This window comes from Pongo abelii, chromosome 1, assembly GCF_028885655.2.
Source record: "Pongo abelii isolate AG06213 chromosome 1, NHGRI_mPonAbe1-v2.0_pri, whole genome shotgun sequence".
NCBI lineage: Eukaryota > Metazoa > Chordata > Mammalia > Primates > Hominidae > Pongo > Pongo abelii.
Genome location: NC_071985.2, coordinates 69,914,433 through 69,939,587, shown reverse-complemented (window position 1 = coordinate 69,939,587; position 25,155 = coordinate 69,914,433). Strand labels below are relative to the sequence as shown.

General features: G+C 36.0%; 1 protein-coding gene and 1 pseudogene across 12 annotated transcripts in view; one reads left to right on the top strand and one right to left on the bottom strand.

Annotated features, from left to right (window-relative positions):
* The window catches only part of CEP350 (centrosomal protein 350), a 161,097-nt gene that overhangs the window by 41,830 nt on the left and 94,112 nt on the right, over window positions 1-25,155 (top strand). For 11 of the 12 annotated variants that reach the window (XM_024251622.3, XM_063716813.1, XM_063716811.1 and 8 more), the window contains 6 exons: window positions 2,969-3,591; window positions 9,912-10,025; window positions 13,128-13,241; window positions 18,612-18,758; window positions 20,526-21,184; window positions 22,307-22,428. In XM_024251622.3, coding sequence (XP_024107390.2) covers window positions 2,969-3,591; window positions 9,912-10,025; window positions 13,128-13,241; window positions 18,612-18,758; window positions 20,526-21,184; window positions 22,307-22,428 — 1,779 coding nt within the window. The remainder of the gene's footprint in view (window positions 1-2,968; window positions 3,592-9,911; window positions 10,026-13,127; window positions 13,242-18,611; window positions 18,759-20,525; window positions 21,185-22,306; window positions 22,429-25,155) is intronic. The other variant, XM_063716820.1, reaches the window with a different exon arrangement.
* Window positions 6,804-7,234, bottom strand: LOC112135735 (small ribosomal subunit protein eS24-like; annotated as a pseudogene).

The following is a 25,155-nucleotide window of genomic DNA, read 5'->3' as shown; positions in this document are numbered from 1 at the left end:
TTTATTTTTGATAGAGGCAGAGTTTCACCATATTGCCCAGGGTGGTCTTGAACTCATGGGCTCAAGTGATTTGCCTGCCTCGGCCTCCCGTAGTGCTTGGATTACAGTTGTGAGCCACTGCGGCTGGCCTGTAAATTATGTATCTTTTAAGAAAAGAAAAAAATACCCAGAAGATAGCTGTGAATGGAATACCCTGCACCTGGTGGATTCCATTCCTCACTTGAAACTCTTATTACTTTCTGTGGGAAAAATGGCCAGATCTGTTTCTACCCCACTCCCATTTTCCCAACCTAGTTCATCATCCCTCTCTGCTCCCAAAGTACTGTGTAACTTCCTCTATTAAAACATTTTCAGGTTACATTATGTTTTGGTTCCATATCTGCCCATTAGTTTATCTAAGGATGTAAATCTTACTCTCAAGGCATTGCTTAATGCCTAGCATGTACTAAATATTAAATAAATATTTTTTCCTAAAATATTACCAGGAAAAATTTCAAATTTACAGAAAAGTTGAAAGAATTGTATAGTGAACATCCTTATATGTATTCAGTAAATAATTAATGAGTGAGTAAATGAAAGACTGTATGAAATTACTTTTTGTTGGGGGGTGTTAATTTTCTCTCCTCTTTTGAGAGTGGGACATGGTATATAACCTAACATTTTATGTTTTATTTTATTTTCTGCATGTGCTAATTTTAGAACTAAATTATTTTAACTGTGAATTGTTGCAGTCTTGTTAATATAGTGAAAATAATCACATTTAGCCTCGGTCTCTGATGGTAGCTACAGGACTCATTTCACAGCCCCATCTCTTTCTTTTTTCTTTTCCTTTTTCTTTCCTTTTTTTTTTTTTTTTTTTTTTTTTTTTTTTTGAGACACTGTCTCACTCTGTTGCCCAGGCTGGAGTCCGGTGGCCCAATCACAGCTCACTACAGCCTTGATCTCCTGGGCTCAAGCCATCCTCCCACCTCAGCCTCCCGAGTAGCTAGGACTACAGACAGGCGCCACCACTCCCAGCTAATTTTTGTATTTTTTGTAGAGACAGGTTTTTGCCGTGTTGCCCAGGCTGGTCTCATACTCCTGGGCTCAAGCAGTCTGCCCACCTTGGTCTCTCCAAGTGCTGAGATTACAGGTGTGAGCCACCACACCTGGCAATCCCCATCTTTTTCAATAATCAACCACTCAGAACAGGGTCTAAAGTTTTTTGGGTTATGGACCCTAATGAGAATCTGACAAAAGCTGTAGACTATTTTCTTAGAAAAATGCACACGCTCATATGATCTCAGTAGAAACAGTTACTATGTTATGTTGTCGTGGCCTTGAGAATCTTTGTAGTACTTAGGGTTTTGTGCTTTTACCTGAAATGCCCTAGATCAGATCAGTGCTATACAATAGAACCATTAATGTGAGCCACACATGTAATTTCAACATTTTTAGTAGTCACACACAAAAAAGATATTTTACATTCCTAAATGTTTAGAACCCAGTATGTAGCTTACATTACAGCAGCTCTTAATTTCGATTAGCCACATATCATGTGCTCAATAGCCATATGTGGCTAGTGGCTGCTGTTTCAGACGTTCAGGTCCAGCCTGTTGTTAGGTCTGGTTTTATAATTTTCTTGTCTATTTTTTTCATGATTCATGTGCTCTTCTCACTGCTGAAACATTTGTCTTCATTAGCCTCCCTTTTCATAAAGTGCTTTCCTAAAATAAGGCTCAGCCAGGCACAGTGGCTCACACCTGTAATCCCAGCACTTTGGAAGGCTGAGGCAGGCAGATCACCTGAGGTCAGGAGTTCAAGACCAGCCTGGCCAACCAACATGGTGAAACCCTGTCTGTACTAAAAATAGAAAAGTTAGCCAGGCGTCATGGCACACACCTGTAATCCCAGCTACTTGGGAGGCTGAGGCAGGAGAATCGCTTGAACCCGGGAGGCAGAGGTTGCAGTGAGTGAGATCGCACCACTGCACTCCAGCCTGGGTGACAGAATGAGAATCCTTCTCAAAAATCAATCAATCAATAAATCAATCAATCTAAAATAAGCCTTATTAGAATGACATGTAAAATAAAAATAGTCTCTGGAGGAAGATTTTTGCTAGTGTTTCTATGAGCAGAGAATATGAACTTGTGAGAGGTACTTTGGCTTTGCCCAGCCTTCTATGCTTACTCCTGATTTTCTAGATATGCTTTATAAAGTTTGAAGCTGCCAAAAAGTACTTTGTGGTTAACAGATTTAACATTACTGACCCCATTTATTTGGAGGAAGATATTTATTGTACTTCCACTTTATTTCTACCCCTAGTCTATTTATTAATTTGGTTCCTTATTTAGAAGTGACATATATGAAATGCCAGTATTTGAGAACTTTTTTCCCTGGTACTTAAGATTTTATAGAGTAGCAAATAACACATTTTATTGACAAATGTCAAGTGAATACCCAAAGTCAGATTATCATCCTGTTTTCTGGAGTTCTTAGGAAATCTCTTTACGTATCTTTTGCATATTTCTTATTTTATAATATGCAGATTGTTATTTAGATTATTTGCCATTTTACTTGATAGAGGGGGTATTGAGCATTGAGTCATAATATTATTAATGGTTATTTTGCAATCTTTAACTTACAGGAATTTCTAGGTTTTTTATTTTTTGGTTTCTAATGCTAGCTTAGAGTTCTCATTCAGTTTGTATGACTGGTTTCAATTTGACTAGTTTTTGTACTTTTATGAAAAGCTTTTAAAAAGATTTAGCTTTAAAATTGACAAGTAGAAACTACGTATGTATAGTGTACAGCATAATGTTTTGATATTTGTATACCTTGTGGAATGGCTAAATCAAGTTATTTAACATTTATTACCTCATATTCTTATTTTTTTGTGGTGAGAACACTTAAAATCTACTCTTAGCAATTTTCAAGTATACAGTATATTATTAATCATAGTCACAGAGCTTATTATTTTTTATTGTAGGGAAATCCATGGTGCACCTTCCAATTTCAGTTCCAGCCATCTGGAGTCAAAGCATGTATACTGTGTAGATGTTAATGAAGAAAAGACTGAGAGCGGTAACTGGATGATAGGCAATCGAGAAGAACGGAATATACGGAGCTGTGATTTTGAGAGCTCCCAATCATCTGTCATCAATGATACAGTTGTTAGGTTTTTAAATGATCGACCAGCAATTGATGCATTGCAAAATTCTGAATGTTTCATTAGGATGGGAGCTTCTATGAGAACTGAGGAAGAAATGCCTAACAAAACAAAAGGAAATGAGAACAATTTGAAGCTTTCTGTGAATAACATGGCCCATGATACTGATCCAAAAGCGTTACGACTGACTGACTCTTCTCCATCCTCTACTAGTACTTCTAATTCCCAAAGATTAGATATTCTAAAGCGGCGACAACATGATGTCAAACTGGAAAAACTTAAGGAACGGATTAGAAAACAGTGGGAACATTCAGAAGAAACAAATCGCCGGGGCCAGAAGCTGGGTCATATTGACCATCCAGTAATGGTTGTTAATGTTGATAACTCAGTAACAGCAAAAGTCAGAAAAGTGGCGACAGCACCACCTGCTCCAGCATATAAAGGTTTGTAATCAGTCTTTATATCTTCCTCTCCCTGCATCTTTGTTGTTCTTTCTCCCTAGGGTGTATTTGAATAGAGAGGATCATCTTTAGAACAGGATGTTATTCTTGACTGCATAAGCACTTCGGGAGGCCAAGGTGGGCAGATCATGAGGTCAGGAGATCAAGACCATCCTGGCTAACACGGTGAAACCCCGTCTCTACTAAAAATACAAAAAAAATTAGCCAGGCGTGGTGGTGGGCCCCCGTAGTCCCAACTACTCGGGAGGCTGAGGCAGGAGAATGGTGTGAACCCGGGAGGCGGAGGTTACAGTGAGCTGAGATCTCACCACTGCACTTCAGCATGGGGCCACAGAGTGAGACTCCGTCTCAAAAAAAAAAAAAAAAGAAATTATTTCAACATACATGTTAAAAATACAGATTCCTAGATCCAACACTAGTCCTAAGTCATATTTTCTGGGGCTGGGGTCCAGAATTGGGATTTTTAATTAGTCCTTCAGGGGATTCTTGTGGTTTGAGAACCACTATATGAACGTTTACTAAGTTATACAAATAATAATTGATACTATTTTCAGAGAACTGAAAGAATAATGCCTTTATGCTGCCATTGTATTTGGATTGTTATTAGGAATTATTTCAAAAGTAATATTTAAAAGATAACTCCATTTCCAGTAAATATTTGAGTACAGAATATTTTGGCGCTGGCACTGATCCTGTTGATATTTTAACCTTCAAATTTTAACATGAATGATTTACCATCCTCATATTTAAGAAAACAATATTTAAATCACATTTATGCCACCATTGGTAGATTTTCATTAGAAAGTGCTCTTTAGAGCTTTTTTTTTTTTAAAGCCAACTCAAGTTTTTATATATGGTGGTTTTAAGGGTTTTCTATTTTTCTATTTTTATTTTTATGTTCCTGAAATTATTTTCACAGGGTCATCCATGTAAAGTTTTTAATGAAGGGCTGATTTCTTGATTAGTTTAATTCATGTTAGATTTTTGTTATTTAAACTTCTGCCAGAGTAGCCTCTTTAATGTTTTTGTGGGTATTTTTTCCAATTTTAGTTTTTGTATATATGCTTAGACAGATCAAAATATTATATCATAATTTGTTTCTTCTATTTTTTTTTTTTTTTTTGAGACAGAGTCTCACTCTGTCGCCCAGGCTGGAGTGCAGTGGCATGATCTCGGTCCACTGCAACCTCTGCCTCCCGGGTTCAAGCAGTTCTGCCTCAGCCTCCCAAGTAGCTGGGATTACAGGCACTCACCACCATGCCCAGCTAATTTTTGTATTTTTAGTAGAGACAGGGTTTCAACATGTTGGCCAGGCTGGTCTTGAACTCTTGATCTCAGATGATCTGCTTGCCTCAGCCTCCCAAAGTGCTGGGATTACAGGCGTGAATCACCACATCCAGCCTGTTTCTTCTATTAATTTTAAGTAACTAACAATCTAGGGCACTTTTTTTTATTGTAATCAGTTTTGTTTTGTGTTTCTGTATCGACTCTAATTTTTCTCTAACAAGTTTTGCAGTTTTTTATAGTCCTAAGGCATCTTTAGTCATTTTTCTCTAAAACACATCTACTGCATACAGTTTTCGCCAATTATTAGTTTTATTTTGTATTGTTTACTATGTTTTTGCTAGTGATCTTCATTGTGAATTAGATAAAAATGGATAATTTGCATTTCATTCTAGCTAATTTGTGAGAAAATTGTGATCAATTCACTTAAGAATACTGAAGAATTGCTGTTGTCCAATATTATAATTAGTAATATTTTTTATTAATAACAACACAATTCTTTAATATTTTTCTAGTCATTTGTGTATCACATCCATACTATTGGCACAGCACATAGCAAATGGCGAGGTCAAAATATTCTTTGTTGGTTCCAAGATAGTGATTACCTGAAATCTTTGCTGTAATTAAGTACAGACCCATTAAGTATAGATTACACATTTAAGTTTTGTTCTTTATACAAGTCAAAGTTCTGAAATACCAACGATTATTCCACTAAGAAAAAGGTAAAATGTTCAATTTGAATTCGTATTTTGTAATAATTTGTAAAAACCTAAAAGTTAAAAACAATTTTACAGAATGAGAGTGAAAATCTTAGATATAACTTTCTTTGAATTGATGACTGGATTTCCCATAATCCTTTTACTATTTTTTTAATGTGCTAGTTTTTATATTAAAATATTTTATAAATATAACTTTTGGAGGGATTACTTTGAAAAAGGTAGCAAACATTTGAGAACTCATTATAGAATATGGCTTCCGATGTCCTAAGCAGTGGATTTTTTTTTCCAACAATGAAAAACTGTTTTTCTGCCAACTTTTTGGTAGTATAAATTCAAAGCATCTTAAAATACTGTATTCTGAAGTGACATTTTAAATTCGTTTGTTTAAAGACATAGTAAATTCATTTTGATCGCAGTCCAAAAGATGAGTGTACCTTGAAAAGTTCTGTCACTCTTGTGCTTGGCCCCCTTTCTGGAGGTTACTTGTGTTAACAATTTGTATATCCTTCCAGAAATAACTTTTGCAAACATAAGCAAATAGGAGTATGTGTGTATTGTGTGTCTGTGTATTTATTTATTTTCTTCCTCTTTTTATACAGTTATTAGCATACTAAACTCATTTTGCACCTTGATTTTTTATTTATTTATTTTTTTAAAGAAACCTAAGAAGCGCTCTGTGATTCTGCTTTAAAAATTTGAAATGGTGAACACGAATGGTGTTTATATGATTCTTTCTTGTACTATATTTGGTTGTTTGCATATTTTTTTCTTCCTGTTATAAATGCTCATGAAGATAAAGAGCCTATCTTGGTCACCCTTATTTTATCTCAGAACCTAGTACAGTGTCATGGACATAAGTAAGTGTACAGTAAGTTTTTTATTCTGTTCAATAAATTTAACCAGTAAGAAAAAAAGTGGACAAAGAAATGGAAATAAAGACTTGGGGACAGAAAGAGAATCTGATGTAGATAGTGAAATCTTCTTAAAGTTAACATATAAGATGCAAATGCAAAGAAAGACTCTCATAGAGATAAATGTTTCCTAAAGAGGAGAGGAGAAAAAGAGGGTTAAATGTTGAGCAGTGGGATTAGGTGATGGTGAAAAGTTGAGAAAGACAGAAATATGTTCGCATAGAACTGCCACACTTTCTTTTTTTTTTTTTTTTTGAAAGTTTTTACGGTTTATTAATCCTCATGAAAAATCTGCAGTTATCACAGATAAAGTCATTGCAGAATCTTTACTCCTATTTTTAGCTTTTGCAGTCCCCCTGACTTTCTTCATTCTGTTCTTGTGTTCCTTTTGCTGTTTCCTTGGGGTCTTTTTTTTCCCCTCATACAGGCCATGTCTTGAAAGTCTGTGTTTGGTCTCCTTTTTCATTGCATAATCCAAGGAATCAGAAATCATGCTGAAGCCATTTGTCTTGTCACCAGCAAAGTGGGTTCTGAATCCAAATACAAAGATGACATTGGTGTGGCTTTGTACATTTGGGCTAGTTTTCCCCAAGTTTCTGTCTTTGGTACTGTTCCCTTTCCAGGGTGAAGGACATCTACGACTGTTTGTGCTCCCTGAGGTAGTTGATTAGTCATGAACTTCCTAGTACAAATAGGTATTGTGTCATTCATGATGGCGGTCAGTCCTCAGGCAGCCAGGCAGAATCGCCACACTTTTTTAATGGCAAACTATATTTTGCAAAACTGAATACTATGTTTATAAATTTTTTCCCTTATGTAGATATAGATGTAATGGTGTGTTCCTTGCCACAAATGTCGGGTGAAATTAAACTTACGCTATTGTGCCTAATAGCTGAATAGATTATTTACTATTAGACATGTAATTAATTTACCAGTATATTTTCTCTTATACTTACAAAGTACTACTACCAGTTTTTTACTCCAGCCTATTCTTTACATTGATTTAATTGTAGTTATGTATTGGTTGCTAATTCTTCGATAAGTTGAGCCCATCTTTTTTTTTTTTTTTTTTTTGAGACGGAGTCTCGCTCTGTCACCCGGGCTGGAGTGCAGTGGCACGATCTCGGCTCACTGCAACCTCCACCTCCTGGATTCACGCCATTCTCCTGCCTCAGCTTCCCGAGTAGCTGGGACTACAGGCGCCCGCCACCACGCCCAGCTAATTTTTTTTTGTATTTTTACTAGAGACGGGGTTTCACCGTGTTAGCCAGGATGGTCTCGATCTCCTGACCTTGTGATCCGCCTGCCTCGGCCTTCCAAAGTGCTAGGATTACAGGCGTGAGCCACCGCGCCCGGCCGAGCCCATCTTAAGATACAAATCTTTATACTACTTTGGTTATCATCTTTATTCATTATTTTGTTGCTTTTGACAAAACAAAGTTCAGTGTATTTCTTAAAGAATAGTGATAATTTATTTTATTTTATTTTTTGAGACAGAGTCTCAGTCTGTCACCCAGGCTGGAGTGCAGTGGCACAATCTCAACTCACTGCAACCTCCACCTCCTGGGTTCAAGTGATTCTCGTGCCTCAGCCTAAAGAGTAGCTGGGATTACAGGCGTGCACCACCATGCCTGGCAAATTTTTGTATTTTTGGTAGAGATAGGGTTTCGCCATGTTGGCCAGGCTGGTCTCAAACTCCTGGCCTCAAGGGATCCACCCGCCTCAGCCTCCCAAAGTGCTGGGATTCCAGGTGTGAGCCACCGTGCCTGGCCAAAGAGTAGGGATAAATTTGAAGCGGAAAATCATATGGTAATTCCTAGGAAATCTCATATGTGTAAGGTTTCTTGAGAAATTGAAAAAGTATGTTTGAAAGACCTGTTTTCCACACTTTGGACACAATTTGTCCGTATAAACGGCAGCTTGCCCATTTGTTCAGTCATAAGCAAAAACAGATAGATGGTAGCAATTACAATGCCTGTCTTCAAAGACAAGAAGAATAAATAATATTGTCTCTCCCTAAATCTGGAGAAGGGTAGTTCATCTCTTTGAAATTCATGATTTATGATCGGTATTCTTTTATCATTTAATTTAGTACTTCTCCACTTCTAGTCTTTTTGAATGAATGTATATTGCTTTATCTCAACTGATGCTTACTTTTCCTAAACAGTATGTTAACATACTATGTGGTAGCTAATTATGCATTCCTCTTTTAAAAGCTTATAAAAGCTGCTCAACATCATTAGTTATTAGGGGAATATGAATCAAAACCACAATGAGATACTACTTTATACCGACTAGGGTGGCTATACAGTAAGTATTGGCAAGGATGTGGAGAAATTAGAACCCTAATACATTGCTGGTGAGAATGCAAAATGGTACAGCTGCTTTAGAAAACAGTTTGGTAGACTGGGCGCGGTGGCTCATGCCTGTAATCCCAGCATTTTGGGAGACCAAGGCGGGTGGATCACTTGAGGTCAGGAGTTTGAGACCAGCCTGGCCAACATCGTGAAACTCCGTCTCTAATAAAAATACAAAAATTATCCGGGAATGGTGGTGTGTGCCTGTAGCACCAGCTGCTTGGGAGGCTGAGGCAGGAAAATCGCTTGAACCCAGGAGGCGGAGGTTTGAGATCATGCCATTGCACTCCAGCCTGGGTGACACATTGAGACTGTATCTCAAAAAATAAAATAAAATGAAATAAAATGAAATAGATAAGATAGATAAGGTAAAATAAATAAAATAAAATTTGGTAGTTCCTCAATAAGTTAAACATAGAGTTACTGTATAACCCAGGAATTCTACTTCTAGATATAATACCCAAGGGAATTTAAAACATGTCTACACAAAAACTTACACAAGAATGTTCATAGCAGCATTGTTAATAATAGCCAAAAAGTAGAAAAAACCCAAATGTCTATCAGCTGATGAATGGATAAAGTATTGGTATAGTCATACAACGGACTATCACTTGGCAATAAAAAGGAATAAAACCCTGATACATGTTACATGATGGTTGAACCTTGAAAACATTATGCAAAGTGAAATAAAAATAAGACACAAAAGACACATGTTGTATGATTTGGTTTGTATGAAAGGTCCAGAATAGGAAAATCCATAAAGATAGAATTAGTAGTTGCCAGGGGATGGAGGGGGTCATACGAGGAGTGACTGCTAATAGGTACAGGGTTTCTTTCAGGGTGATTAAATGCTCTGGAATTAGATAATGACAATAGTTGTGCAGTTTTGTGAATATACTATAAACCACTTAATTGTACACTAAAAGAGTGAATTTTATGTATGTCGATTATATATCACTTTAAAAAGTATAACAAACAAAACTTATAAAGCAACTTTGATAAGAATATTCTGTATTACTGGTATGTATTAGGTTTCAACCCTTCAGAGACCAAGATTCGAACACCTGATGGGAAAGTGTGGCAGGAGGCTGAGTTTCAAAACATGAGTAGAGAACTGTATCAAGATTTAGCACTTCACTTTGCAGGTGAGAATAGAGCTTTCTTATGTTTTGAGTATTTTGTCATACATGCTATCTAATTTATAATATTTACACATAAAATTGTCACCAAACTAACAATATTTTCCTTCTCTAACTGCATGGCATACTGAAGTTGTGGTGGTTTGAGGCATAAGGCTCTCTTAGCCTCTAGACTCAGCTCCAGGGTTAAAATTAGCTTACATGATTAATGAGACAGAAACTAGGCTATTTTTAAACGGAGGGACTTTCAGAGTTGGGACTGCCTGATTTGAAGGAAACACAGCAGAATTTAGTTGAAGTTTACTTCTGCTTAGGCCTCTGAGATCTTTGAAGTACTGAGTAATTTGTCAGGCAGCAGGTAAGATACTTACATGAGAGCAAGATACCAAAAGGAAAATAAGTATTATAGGAAGGGAATAAGTTAGGAATTAGAAACAAGAGGAAGCCATGGAAGACTGGGAGAGGGTAATAGGAAGGTCATACTAATAATGGTAATACCTACCGAATAGTATGAGCTTGGGCAAGATGCTGAGTGGTCTTTTGTATTTTTTACAGTTGAGGAAATGGAGGCTCAAAGAGTCATTTTCCTAGGGTTGGATAGAGTAATTAAGAATTGAAGCCAAGATTCAAAACCAACTCTGATTCTAAAGTGTGAGGTCTTTGTTGTAAGCCCTCACAAAGCATCTACTAATACATTTCTGTGGCATTAAGTGTCCGATCCAGTTTTCTTGCTATTACTATACAACACTCTATTCAGAAATTTTTTTCTCATGTGCAAAGGAAGAATAATGTAATAGTTAAGAGCCAAGATTTTGGAATCAGCTTTCAAGGCTTCCAGTTCTGTCTCTGTCAGTTATTAGTTGAGTATACTAGCTATGTTACATAACTTCTCTTTATTGGTTTTCTCGTCTGTAAAATAGGAATAATAACAATATACCTCATAGGATAGTATCATTATAGACTAGTAGAATATGTCAAAAGACTTTTATATTCTGCCTTCTCTCTTGTTATGGTAGATGAACTATGATGTTCCTAGCTAAGACTAACCCATCTACTTGTGTTTTAGATTCCATTTGCTCTTATGTATTTAAGGATGTTACTTCAGCCCTGTTGCCTTTCTTTTGCATCATCAAGTTTTCCCTCTCTACCAGGTCATGCTCATCAACATACTATGTGATAACATGCTGTTATATCAGTCATTGTAAAAGATGCCCTCTTTTGGCCCTACTTTTCTCCAGCTGCTGCCCTGTTTGTTTCTTGTTTTCAGCAAAACTGCAAAAATTTGCCTTATGCTCATTGTCTTCAATTTGTCTCCTCTCTTTCTCTTAAATCCTTTCTATAGGTGTTTGTCCCTATTTATCAAGATCATCAGTGACTTCCATATTGCTAAATGCAATATTTAATACTAATTTGTTATGATCTGTCAGCAGCATGATTGATCACTTCTTCTTTGAAACTGTTCACTTGACATCTAGAATACTATAAGTATCTGGTTTTCCTCCTAAATCTAATTATTCTTTTTCAGTTGTTTTTTTCCTAATCATCGGGATGCCTTGACCTCAGTCCTCAGAGCTTGGGCAGGCAGGCTGGCTGGCTTTCTTTCTTTCTTTACCCTCTCTCTCTGCTTTTAAATTTCTTTTTTTTTCTTACCTTCCCCCCCTTCCTTTTCTTCCCTTTCTTTCATTTTCTCTCTCTCCAATCCCCATCCCTCTACTCACTCTATTTTTCTTTCTTTTTTTTTACAGCTTATCTATCTGCACACAGGACAAATTTATCTAGTCTCAGGGCTTTAAATGTTCCCTGTTGCTAGTGATTCCCAAAGTAATGTCTTTAGCCCACACTTCCCCTCTGAACTCACTTGTATCCAGCTGCTACTTCCATGTCTCCCTTTGGATGTATAATAGATTTCTCAACCTTAATATATCCAAAATGGAACTAACTAAATAAATGTGGTCATGATATACCCCTTAAACCTGCTACTCTGGTAGTGTCTCCATGTCATTTAATTCTATCCCTCTAATTGTTCAGGCCCCCAAATCTTGTCATTCTTGAGTATCACACCCCTGCCTCATATTTTGTATGTAATATTATCTGAAATATACTTAGAATATAATCACTTTCACCACTTCCATTACCACCACCTAGATCGAGGCCACCATCAGTTTTCTATCTGGATTATTCTGGTAGTCTTCTCACTGGTCTCCCTCTGTCTGCTCTTCTTCTAATGAGTCTATTGTCATAACTTGCTAAAAATTAATTTAGATTAATTTTGCTCCTTTGTTCATAATCTCTCAAAACCTTCCATCTCACTCTTGAGTAAAACCTGAAATTCTTACAATGGCCTAGATGGCCCTGCATGATCTGGCCCTTAGTTATATGTCTCTGACCCTAGTTCCTACTGTTCTTCTCTTTGTTCAGTCCACTCACACTGACCTGCTTGCTGGGTTTTTTTTTTAGATACTAGGTGTGGTCCTGCTTTAAGGTCTTTACTTATACTTATTTCCACTCTACCCAGAATGCAGAACTCTACACATATTTTAAAGTACATTCATTCAGATCCGTAATTGAGGTTAATTTTTTAAGCTTAACATGTGTAATCAGTTTATTTCTGCAAGTTGGGTTTTTAAAAAATTAGTAATAATGTATGTATAAATACCTTGACATGTTTCACTAGCATCATCATAAAGAGGCCTTAATTTAAGAATATTATATTGAGTATTTTGTAAAGTTTTTATATAGAAATTTCTAAATGAAATAGGAATCTGTGAGAGTGCTCACCTCTGAGATTCTGTAAAATGCAATGATCCTGACTTGGAAAGCATTTGTGAAACTAAGTGAATTTCTCAAGAGTTTCTTAGAAGAATAAATAAATAACAAAGGATTGGAACCCAATAGTGGAGTGGTGGTAATCTTTATATATTTTCCAACTCCTTTTTTCCTTAAAAGGAGTTGATGTTGGTATTATGTGGGCCATAGAAATAGCCTCAATGTAGGTTTCTTTCTCCCTACCTGCAGCATATACTTTATACCGATTTTTCCTATGGGGGGAGGATAAGTGAGGGAGTGAAAATCATTGTTATATTTGCTGTAAATGTTTCTGCTTTTCAGATGATATTTCTATAAAGGAGAAACCTGCTGAAAAAAGTAAAGAGAAGAAAGTAGTCAAGCCAGTACGAAAGGTCCAAAAAGTAGCACAGTTATCAAGTACAGAATGCAGAACAGGTTAGTTTTCTCAACATGTCCATCCTTTTTTTTTTTTTTTTAATTAATTTTTTCATTATACTTTAAGTTCTGGGATACATGTGCAGAACGTGCAGGTTTGTTACACAGGGTATACATGTGCCATGGTGGTTTACTGTACCCATCAACCCATCATCTACATTAGGTATTTTTCCTAATGCTATCCCTCTCCTGCCCCCCAGCTCCCAACAGGCCCTGGTGTGTGATGTTCCCCTCCCTGTGTCCATGTGTTCTCATTGTTCAACTCCCACTTATGAGTGAGAACATGCAGTGTTTGGTTTTCTGTTCCTGTGTTAGTTTGCTGAGAATGATGGTTTCCAGCTTCATCCATGTCCCTGCAAAGGACATGAACTCATCCTTTTTTATGGCTGCATAGTATTCCTTGGTATATGTGTGTCACATTTTCTTAATCCAGTCAGTCATTGATGGGCATTTGGGTTGGTTCCAAGTCTTTGCTATTGTGAATGGTGCTTCAATAAACATATGTGTGCATGTGTCTTTATAGTAGAATGATTTATAATCCTTTGGGTATATACCCAATAATGGAATTCCTGAGTCAAATGGTATTTCTGGTTCTAGATTCTTGAGGAATTGCCACACTGTCTTCCACAATGGTTGAACTAATTTACACTCCCACTAACAGTGTAAAGATGTTCCTGTTTCTCCACATCCTCTCCAGCATCTGTTGTTTCCTGACTTTTTAATGATCACCATTCTAACTGGCATGAGATGGTATCTCTTTGTGGTTTTGATTTGCATTTCTGTAATGACCAGTGATGATGAGTTTTTTTTCATGTTTGTTGGCCGCATAAATGTGTTCTTTTGAGAAGTGTCTGTTCATATACTTTGCCCACTTTTTGATGAGGTTGTTTGTTTCTTGTAAATTTAAGTTCCTTGTAGATTCTGGATGTTAGCCCTTTGTCAGATGGATAGATTGCAAAATTGTTCTCCCATTCTGTAGGTTGCCTGTTCACTCTGATGATAGTTTCTTTTGCTGTACAGAAGCTCTTTAGTTTAATTAGATCCTATTTGTCAAATTTGGCTTTTGTTGCCAATGCTTTTGGTGTTTTAGTCATGAAGTCTTTGCCCATGCCTATGTCCTGAATGGTATTGCCTAGGTTTTCTTCTAGGGTTTTTATGGTTTTAGGTCTTACATTTAAGTCTTTAATCCGTCTTGAAGTTAAATATTACTGTTACCAAAAGTTCTCATTGTTTGGCACATATAAAAAATTAATACATTTTGTGTATCATTGTGTGTGTGTGTGTGTGTGTTAAGGGGTAACTGACAAACTGTACATATTTAGAATGTATAGTTTGATACATTTTCATAATTTTATACATCCACGAAACCATTTGTTCACCATATATGTTCATCAACATACTGAACACATCTGTCTTCTCTCCAATTTTTTTCTATGATGGTTTTTAATATAAGTTAACCAGATTAAAAGTAATTTTTATGTTGTGAACTTTTCTATACAAGGGGATTGTTTCTGATTGTCACTGAATCCTTTCACTTATTCTCAAAAGAGAATAAATGTTGCACATCAGAACTATGGCGTTCCAACCAGTATTGGTCAGGTGGAACTCCGAATAGATCAAGAATGGAAAAAAGATAATTCTCTAGTTCCATAACATTTTGGCCCTCATCCAGATTGCCCAGATTTATAACTAGCTTTGTTCCTTTGGTAAATGAGCTAATTTTAGTGTGCCTTGGTTTTCTCATATGTAAAATGGGAAAGCAGTAGTATTTATCCCACAGGGTTGTTGTGAGAACTAGGAGTTAATACCCCAAAGCACTTGTTATAATGCCTGGCACATGATAAGGACTCAACTGTTAGCTATGACTCCACTGATAATAGTAATTATTATTTCTGGCTATATTGAAAATGGCTATTTAGAATGTCATATTCGTCTCAGTAAGTAATTTGGGCCAAGAGAATGGAGAAAGTTGGGAACCTGTCACTTTCAATTTGGGGACATTCTAAATTCATTCATTCATTATACAAATATTAATATTTTGAACATTTGCTGTATGTGAGGTACTGTGCTGTACTAAACTTAGACAATACATTGGTAAGCAAGATGCATCTAGCCCCTGCCTTTATGGAGCTTATAGTCTTGTCAGGAAATAGTAGATATGTAGTTACAAGAAAGTATGATTAGTGCTGTGGTAAGAGGTCACAAGATCTTATGAGACCACCAGGGCAAAACTGATGGGGTGCTGGTTTTTGATCAGGTATCTGTTTTTCTAGTCGTACACTAATCAGTAGAATGGTAGATAACACGTTTTGTGACACCCATTGTTAACTTTAGATGTCATAATAGAGTGACACTTGCTATATACAGATAAAAAAATAAAATGTTACAAAAACGTGAGTTATCTGAGCATTAACAACTACATTTTATTTTACTTTATTTTTTGAGACAGAGTCTTGCTCTGTCACTCAAGCTGGTGTACAGTGGCACAATCTTGGCTCACTGTAATCTCCGCCTCCTGGATTCAAGTGATTCTCATGCCTCAGCCTCCCGAGTAGCTGGGATTACAGGCATATGCCACCACGCCCGGCTAATTTTTGTATTTTTAGTAGCAATGGGGTTTTGCCATGTTGGCCAGGCTGGTCTTGAACTCCTGGCCTCAAGCGATCCGCCTGCCTTAGCCTCCCAAAGTTTTGGGATTATAGGCGTGAGCCACTGCACCCAGGCAATAATTACATTTTTAAAAAGTATTGTGTTTCATGTGGCATTATGTAATACTTTTGTCAGAAGCATAGTTTGAAATGAAGCACAGGGACTACTAAAACTTATGAACACTGATCTTGGATTGTATTCATCTAGTTTTGTGGTAGGCTAATTCTCATGTATGCACTGTGGCAGTGAGCTAGATAGAGAGTCATTAAATGTGCTAAAGCTGTATTAATAGTTCATGTAGTGAAATTCCTTTTTTTTTTTTTAAACCAATGACTGTGTGTAACTGTTCCAGAAAGTTAGAATTTAGAAATAACCACTCAGCATATTCAGATGCCAACATGTATAAATAACTACCCAGTGTATTCATGGTTGCTTGTTTTTGATTCAGAAAATCAGGCTGAAATTGAAGAGAAGCCTGTTCTCTCGTTTTACATAAGAACATCAAGTTTCTTATAAATAGATTGAGCAGTATACATAAAACCCTTTAAATATTTTAGGTCAACTGTATAAGGTTAATAACAAGGTGCAAAAACATTTCTAAAGTAAACAGCACACATTAAGACTCACCTTTTTATAATTGATGTTTTTATTAAAATGATATTTCCGTTTAAACTTATAAATTAAAGCCCTTTTTAAAGAAACTCTAAATGGAAAGTCTTTTATTATAAATACAATAAAATAGCATCACAGAAAGCTGGGAAAATAGAAAACAGATAAAACCACTCTCCAGACTTAAATAAAGAACTAGTATTATTTTGTATGTTTCCTTACATTCATTTTAAAATTGTAATAGTATGTTATGGTAATCACTGTTTATTTAAATTTTTTTGTATATGTAAGATTTCATTGGTTTTTGCATCTTTTCACAGGAACATTTCTGTTGTTTCTTATGAAAATTGTCATTTGTAATGGCCACACAATATTCTAGTAGAAATAGTAACTATTCACCATTCTTCAGTATTTATTTACTTCCGATACTATAAAAATGATACAGTCAACATTTTCATTTATTTTTTTCTTTCTTTTAGATTATTTATGTTGTATAAATTTCTGTTAGTTGGATCATTCATCAAGGGGCATGAATACTGTTGGGGTCCCTGACACATAATCCCATGTTTGCTTTTTTTTTTTTTTTAAAGAAACTATACCCACTTATATTTCAGCAAGTAATGTATAGGCAGAATGATTTTATTATAATTTTACCAGCATTGACTATTAATGTAAAAATGTTACAATAATTTAATTAGGCTTGAAGTGCTATTACATTATTTTCATTGTCATTCTGTTTCTTCCCTCCTTTCTTTTCTTTCTTTCTTTTTTTTTTTTTTTTTTTTTTTTTCCTGAGACAGGATCTCACTCAGTGTCCCAGGCTGGAGCACAGTGGCATGATCATAGCTGACTGCATCCTTGAACTCCTGGGTTCAAGTGATCCTCCCACCTCAGCCTCCTGGGTAGCTGGGACTACAGGCATGCATCACTGTACCCAGCTAATTTTTTTTCATCTTAATTCTTTGTAGAGACAGGGTCTTGCTATGTTTCCCAAGCTGGATTCGAACTCCTCACCCCAAGCATTCCTCCTGCCTCAGCCTCTCAAAGTGCTGGGATTACAGGCAGGAGCCACCATGCCCGACCTCTATTTCTTATATTACTTTGCATGTAAACACTTTTATTCTATGTTTATTTTTTGTAGTTTCTATTTTGTAAACAGTCTTTTATTTCATTTCTTTTTAAGTCACTGTCTATTTTGAGATGATTGCTTAATTTTTAATTTCTTACATTCTGAAGCTAGTGGGTGAAAATCTTTTTTTTTCCTAGTAAACAGCTGTATTTATTGAAACACTTATTTTTTTGAATTTTTATGATGAGGGCCATTTAAAATGATTATACTTTTTAAATGTTACTGTTTTGCACATAGAAAAGTAGTGTGTACTTTTGGTACATATCTGTAAAATATAATGTGAAAGTCCCTGTAATACCATCCCCTTCAAAAGTAATCATTGTTACTCTTTGTTATATGTTTCCTCCAAATTTTTTACATGTTTTTTGATGAAGTCATTTTTTTTTTTTTTTTAGCAAATGTATTATTTTATCATGTGCCATGTACTGTGCTAGATATTGGTAAACCAAACACTTGTTGTATGTTAAGACATATTTTTGTTTTGTCAAATTTGCTACCTTAGTTCTTTTTTTGAGATGGAGTCTTGCTCTTTCACCAGGCTGGAGTGCAGTGGGGTGCAATCTCAGCTTGCTGGAACCTCTGCTTCCTGGGTTCAAGCGATTCTCATGTCTCAGCCTCCCTAGTAGCTGGGATTATAGGCGCCCTCCACACACCTGGCTAATTTTTTGTATTTTTAGTACAGACAGGGTTTTGCCATGTTGGCCAGGCTGGTTTGTGCCTTAGTTCTTGAGATTTAGGAATCATTATTTGGTACTTAATTTTCAAAGCATTTTACATTTATTTCAGATGTGTGGGTAAATCAAGATATAAACAAACAGTTAACTGAGTTGGGGAGGTTAGGGTTTAAAAATATCATTATATTGTAAATCTTTTGACCTGGACAGATGAGCAAAAGATTAATAATAAAACCTGTATGGTTGAGTAGATAACACTGCTTACAATTAAAATTTAAGTTTTAATTTCAGTGCAATGTATTTTTTTAGGTAGTAGTCATCTTATAAGTACATCTTCTTGGCGAGATGGACAAAAATTAGTAAAGAAGATTCTGGGACCTGCTCCCAGAATGGAGCCAAAAGAGCGAAGAACAGCATCAAGTGACAGAGGTGGAAGAGAAAGAACTGCTAAATCTGGTAAGTAGCTATAATTAAAATTATTGAGAAAACAATTAAAAATTGCTATTAAGTACTTAGAGAAGGAAAAAGCACTCTTAAGAATGTGTTAGGACTTTGCTTTATAATTTTGAATGTAGCTCAAAAAAAATGTTCCATTGGGTTTGTTTATGGATAATATCTGCATATAGGTGTTATGTTCATCTTTATGAAACATTTTGTTTATGTTGTATTAATTACAATTAGCTGTCATTGTGAATATGAAAGCATTATTGTAATGAAATCGAATTAGACTTTTAGGTACCTTAGAGAGAACCAAGTCCAACCTGGTTCATCCCAACATATTCAAGCAAACACGGACAAACATTCACAAGATTGGATTTTTTTATTTGACAGATTAGGAAACAGGCTCTGAAAGAGAAGTGATTTTTCCCAAGGGTTATGTAGTCAGTGGGTGTCAGATTTGGTGGCAGAACTGTTTAGTTTGACCCTCAAGCCCACTGTTTTTCTCCTATCAAAGTTTCTTGAGTGAGTGCTATTTCAAATAACTACTTTTTTCATGAACAGTAATTTTGGGAAGTGAAATATGAATATTCATATGCCAGTTTTTCTTTTCAGCAGCCAAATTTGTTTCAATTTAATTTGAACTTCTGGAATGGATTCAGTAAGATGCAGTTGCAACTATAATTTGGCATATAGAAGTCAATGTACATATACAATACTTTGAATTTGGGCCTCTTCACTTTTATCTAGCTTGTAAATACACTCGTGTGTATTCTCAGTCTAAAGCCATGTTACCAGACATTTTGATGATAAAATGATTTTTTTTCTGTATATTTAAGTTTTTCCATCCTTCACTGAAGAGTTGTAGAGGCTTAACATTTATTCAACAAATATTTACTGAGTGCCCACTACATAGCAGGCACTGCTGTAATCTCTAGGGCTTCAGAATAAGCAAAATAGACCCAAATCCCTGGCTCTGTAGAAGAAGCATTCTAGTAAAAGGAATCATTATATTCTTCATATGTTTCTTGCTAAACTTTCCCATTTTCTCTGGAAATAGAGTAAAATACACAAAATTTTAAAAATATTTGAGCATTTGTTATACAGATGTTTAAAAATGTAAATGTGATCAGATGAGAGACTAATTCTAATCTTTTCCTTATATCAACAGGAAATATAAAGTTTCAGAAATCCTTTGATAAACTTACCTGAACATAGTGCCATTTCATGTAATTATGAAATGGGTCAGTGTTGTAGAATTTTCAGAAAAACTAATATTTTCAGTGCCATTATTATTTGGCATATGCAGTCTGGTCTTTGCAAAGCTTTAAAAATATATTTTTTATGATTATTAAGGCATTTCCATTTCCTTGCTTCTCATTGAGATGCCTTCCACTAAAAAGATTGTTGACTTTTTTTTAACAGCCTTTTGAGGGGTTGAGGAGAGAGAGAAATAGTAACACTAAATATGTATATAAGAGAGAAATCGAAATGCTAAATATTCATAACAACCATAAGAGCTATCTTTTTTGTCCAGAAATATTTCAAACTGTATTTAAAAACAAACCAAGGAAATATAATTTTTCAGAAGATTGAGATTCTTCTTTTACTGCTAAAAAGGGAGGCTTTTCTTTCCTTTTATAATTTTCTTCAGAAGACTGTGAGATATTTGAATTTGAGTTTAAGTAAGATAAAATGAAATTCTCTAATTTTCTTGTTAATGCAGTTAAATCTTAGGAATGAGTATAGAATTTCAGTGTATCACTAACAGTTCATACTTTGCAGGGGGTCACATTGGAAGAGCAGAATCTGATCCCAGGTTGGACGTTTTACATAGACATCTCCAACGAAACTCAGAACGTTCGAGAAGTAAATCTCGGTCTGAAAATAATATAAAGAAACTAGCTTCATCTCTTCCAGATAATAAGCAGGAGGAAAATACTGCCTTAAATAAGGACTTTTTACCTGTTGAAATTCGTGGCATTCTTGATGACCTACAGCTGGATTCTACAGCTCACACTGCAAAGCAAGATACTGGAGAGTTACAGAACCAGAAGTCATCAGCACCAGTACATGCTCCTAGGAGTCACAGCCCAGTAAAAAGAAAACCTGACAAAATAACAGCTAATGAAGATCCCCCTGTTATTTCCAAAAGGCGCCACTATGACACAGATGAGGTACGACAGTACATTGTTAGGCAGCAGGAGGAAAGGAAGAGAAAGCAAAATGAAGAGAAGAAGGCTCAAAAGGAGGCTACAGAACAAAAAAACAAACGATTACAAGAGCTCTACCGGAAGCAGAAGGAAGCCTTTACTAAAGTAAAAAATGTGCCTCCTTCTGAGCCATCAGCAACTAGGCGACTACAGGAAACTTACTCCAAATTGCTACTAGAAAAGACCTTGCTTGAAGAGCCATCTCATCAACACGTTACACAGGAAACACAGGTAATAGTAGTGACATATACAAAGGAGAGTCATTCATGGTTAGGAAATGCTTATTTGCTATACTATTTAAAAATTACCCATCATTCCTAGTATGCTCAGATAATACTTATAATAATCATGGCCTTCATGAAAGGTATTAAATATGAGGAGTAATGTGATAAATGTGATGGAAAATAAAAGCTGAATTAAGAATTTCCTACAGTGATTGTTACTGATTTATTTTCCTCTCATCATTGCTATTAGTTACATCCCTGCATAGTTTTCATTGTAGTACTGAACAAATACAGTTGACCCTTGAACAATGTGGGGGTTGGGGTGCCAACCCCTTTGCAGTTGAAAATCCACATATAACTTGATTCTCCAAAAACTAAACTACTAATAGCCAACTGTTGACTGGAAGCCTTATAACATAATGTTGATTAACACATATTTTATATGTTGTTTATATTATACACTGTATTCTTGCAATGAAATACGCCAAAGAAAATATTATTAAGAAAATCATAAGGAAGAGAAAATATATTGACTCTTCATTAAGTGGAAGTGGATCATCAAGGTCTTTATCCTCGTCATCTTCATGTTGAGTAGGCTGAGAGGAGGAGGAAGAGAAAGAGTTGGTCTTGCTGTCTCAAGGGTGGCAGAGGCAAAAAGGTAGAGGTGGAAGGGGAGGTCTTTATCCTCGTCATCTTCATGTTGAGTAGGCTGAGAGGAGGAGGAAGAGAAAGAGTTGGTCTTGCTGTCTCAAGGGTGGCAGAGGCAAAAAGGTAGAGGTGGAAGGGGAGGCAGGAGGTGTGCACCACCATGCCTAAGAAATTGTTTATTTTTTGTAGAGACAGGGTCGCACTGTGTTGCCCACACTGGTCTTGAACACCTGGACTCAAGTGATCCTCCCACTTCGGCCTCTCAAAGTGCCTGGCTCCCCGTTGGATTTTAGATGGTGTTTTGCTATTAGTAATGTTTGTTTTTAAGACAAAATAAATTTTAATTGGTTTTATTTGACCAAAAAAACCACTACATTTTATGAGCTTTGTAGAGCTGAGGTGACTTAATGTTTAACTTAGGTGCTACCTGAATACATCTTTGTGACAGAACTCATATAAATTTGATGTCCTTTTCTCCTAGGCCAAACCAGGGTATCAGCCATCTGGAGAATCTGACAAAGAAAACAAAGTACAGGAACGTCCCCCAAGTGCATCTTCCAGTAGTGACATGTCTCTCTCAGAACCTCCACAGCCTCTTGCAAGGTAAAAAAGGAAGAATGAAACATGATTAAGATTCTTTCTTTTCATGAAATTTAGTGGAGTGGTCTGTGTTCAGTGAATTTTGTTGACATTTGTGAGCAAGAGGGCAGAGAGGTTTAGTTAGAAATTGGTTCATATCTTCTGAAACTTAAGCATAGTGCACATCTGTACTTACTGTATACCCTAGGCTAATTGTTCACATTTGACCTTTTAGTGTAAATGTCAGTTTCTTTTACAGTTGGAAGCACTCTTGCCTTCTGTGAACTAAACACACAATAAAGGTGTGTGTTGGATGAATGAATGATGGTGAAATTTTAAAGTGTTTGTGATTAATAATTTTCAAACGGGATTTTTGTGTCCACTGCTATTTAAAATTTCTTATGTGTAAGAACAATTTAGCCATTGTACGTTCAAGAGCTACCTTTGGATATGCTTGTGGACACATTAATAAGGACTAGGAAGGGATCTGATTTGATTTCAGATAGTCAACAGACTATTTTACCTTAAATTTTCTTAAATTTTTTTTGCTGTAATATATTGTTTGCAATAAAGTAAACAAAAAAACTATGTGAGTTTGGAAGTAAAGGTGATGTTTAGGTTACGTGGTTATAAATTATACTTTGTAATAATAACCATTTTGGAAAGGGAAAGATTTTGAAACTCTTTGAGAACGTGTAAATAGAAAATCAAAATCACTATCCAATTTTGGGTTGTGGTGTTTTTTTTTTTTTTTTTTTTTTTTTTTGGAGACAGGGTTTCACTCTCTTGCCCAGATTGGAGTGCAGTGGCACAATCTTGGTTCACTGCAACCTCCGCCTCCCAGGCTCAAGCTATTCTCTTGCCTCATCTTCCCATGTAGCTGGGATTACAGGCGTGTGCCACTACCACCTGGCTAATTTTTGTATTTTTAGCAGAGACGGTGTTTCACCATCTTGGCCAGGCTGGTCTTAAACTCCTGACCTCAAGTGATCCACCCACCTCAGCCTCCCAAAGTGCTGGGATTACAGGCAAGAGCCACCACGCCTGGCGCATATGGTCCTTTTTTTACCCCATTGTCCCTAGAATAATACTGTCAATAAAAATAGCTTACATTTATTAGTGTTTCTTAGGTTCCAGGCAATAATCTAAGTACTTTGCATATATTATTTTACTTAATCCTTGTAATTCCTTGAGTTAGGTACTGTTCTTATTCCTGTTTCACAGAAGAGGTAATTGAGGCCTAGAGAGCTTTCTCAAAGGTCAAAACATTAATGATAGAGATAGGTTTTAATTTAGCCAGTGTGACTCTAGAAGCCTGTGCTTTAACTACTCTACATACTACTCCCCAAAAGTGAAATGTTTCATATGATTTGCTTAAGGTTCTAAATACATTTCAAACTTTAAGTATAAATAAACTTAACATTTTTGTTTTGAATTTGAATGCTTTTATTTATTTACTTATTTTTCTAAGTGTCGTCTCTGGAGAGGATTGAATGCTTTTAGATGGGTGATACTCTCTAGTTCATCTCAGCCCTATTGTTGTCAGACATACCCTGCTATATTAATGTCTTCAATTTTTATCTTTCTCTGAATTTCCTTCTAATTCTAAACAAGTTATCCAATATTAAAAGCAAACCAAACACAAACAAATCTAGTGTTAGACCATACTACCTTGTACCAGTTCCTCACTTTTCTTTTAATATCCAACTTCGTTGACTCCTGATGTCTAACTTACTGCATCCACTTTCTTGCTACCCAGTTTCTGAGCTCCCCCATTCCCGTTAATAGTTTTAGCATAACTTTATGTTTAAAAGCATGTTACTTTTTGCTTAAAATTTGGCATTTCTTTTCCTTACTCTTCATAGCCTATTGTGTTAACTACCTGGAAAACTCCAGATTTCCTGTCTCACCTTGAAAACTGAAGATCCAGCTTAACAAACACTTTCCTTGGCTAGCAGAGTTAATTGCTGCTTCATCTATACCCTACTGAACTTTAAAAATCTTTGTTTTAGTATTTGTGATGTCTTATTTTAGCTGTTTGTTTGTCATTCCTGCTAGATCTTGAGATCTTAAAGTGTAAGGATTAAGCCTTTTTTATTTGTTTTTAATTTGGAGACAGGGTCTTGCTTTTTCACACAGGCTGGAGTGCAGTGGCACAATCATAGCTCACTGCAGCCTCAACCTCTTGGACTCAAGTGATCCTCCCACCTCAGCCTCCCAAGTAGCTGCGACTATAGGCATGCACCACCACGCCTGGCTAATTTTTATTTTATTTTTTATTTTTTTGGAGATGAGGAGCTTGCTATGTTGCCCAGGCTGGTCTTGAACTTCTGGCCTCAAGTGATTGATTCTTCTGCCTCAGCCTCCCAAGTAGCTAGGATTACAGGTGTGAGCTACCATGCCCAGCTCAGGATTAACTGGATTAAGTATATTCATTTTTGTCTCCTGTTTCTCTACCATCAACATAGCACCTGCTATAAAATTGGCATTCTAAATACTTGAATTTAAAGCTCTTGGATTTTTATTCATCAGTATCTTTTATATTATAACTTCCTTTGTATTCCTATTACTACCAGCTTAGTTTAGGCCCCAATAACCTCACACTTTGCATTTGTAATAGCCTATATTCTAAGGCATAGAATCTGTGCTCTAGTCTTTCTTCCTTCATTCTAATGATATGCTTTTCAACTTTTCATTACCCTGGTTACCCCCCTTCAGATGACTTATTTTAACCCAATTACAGAAGTTTAC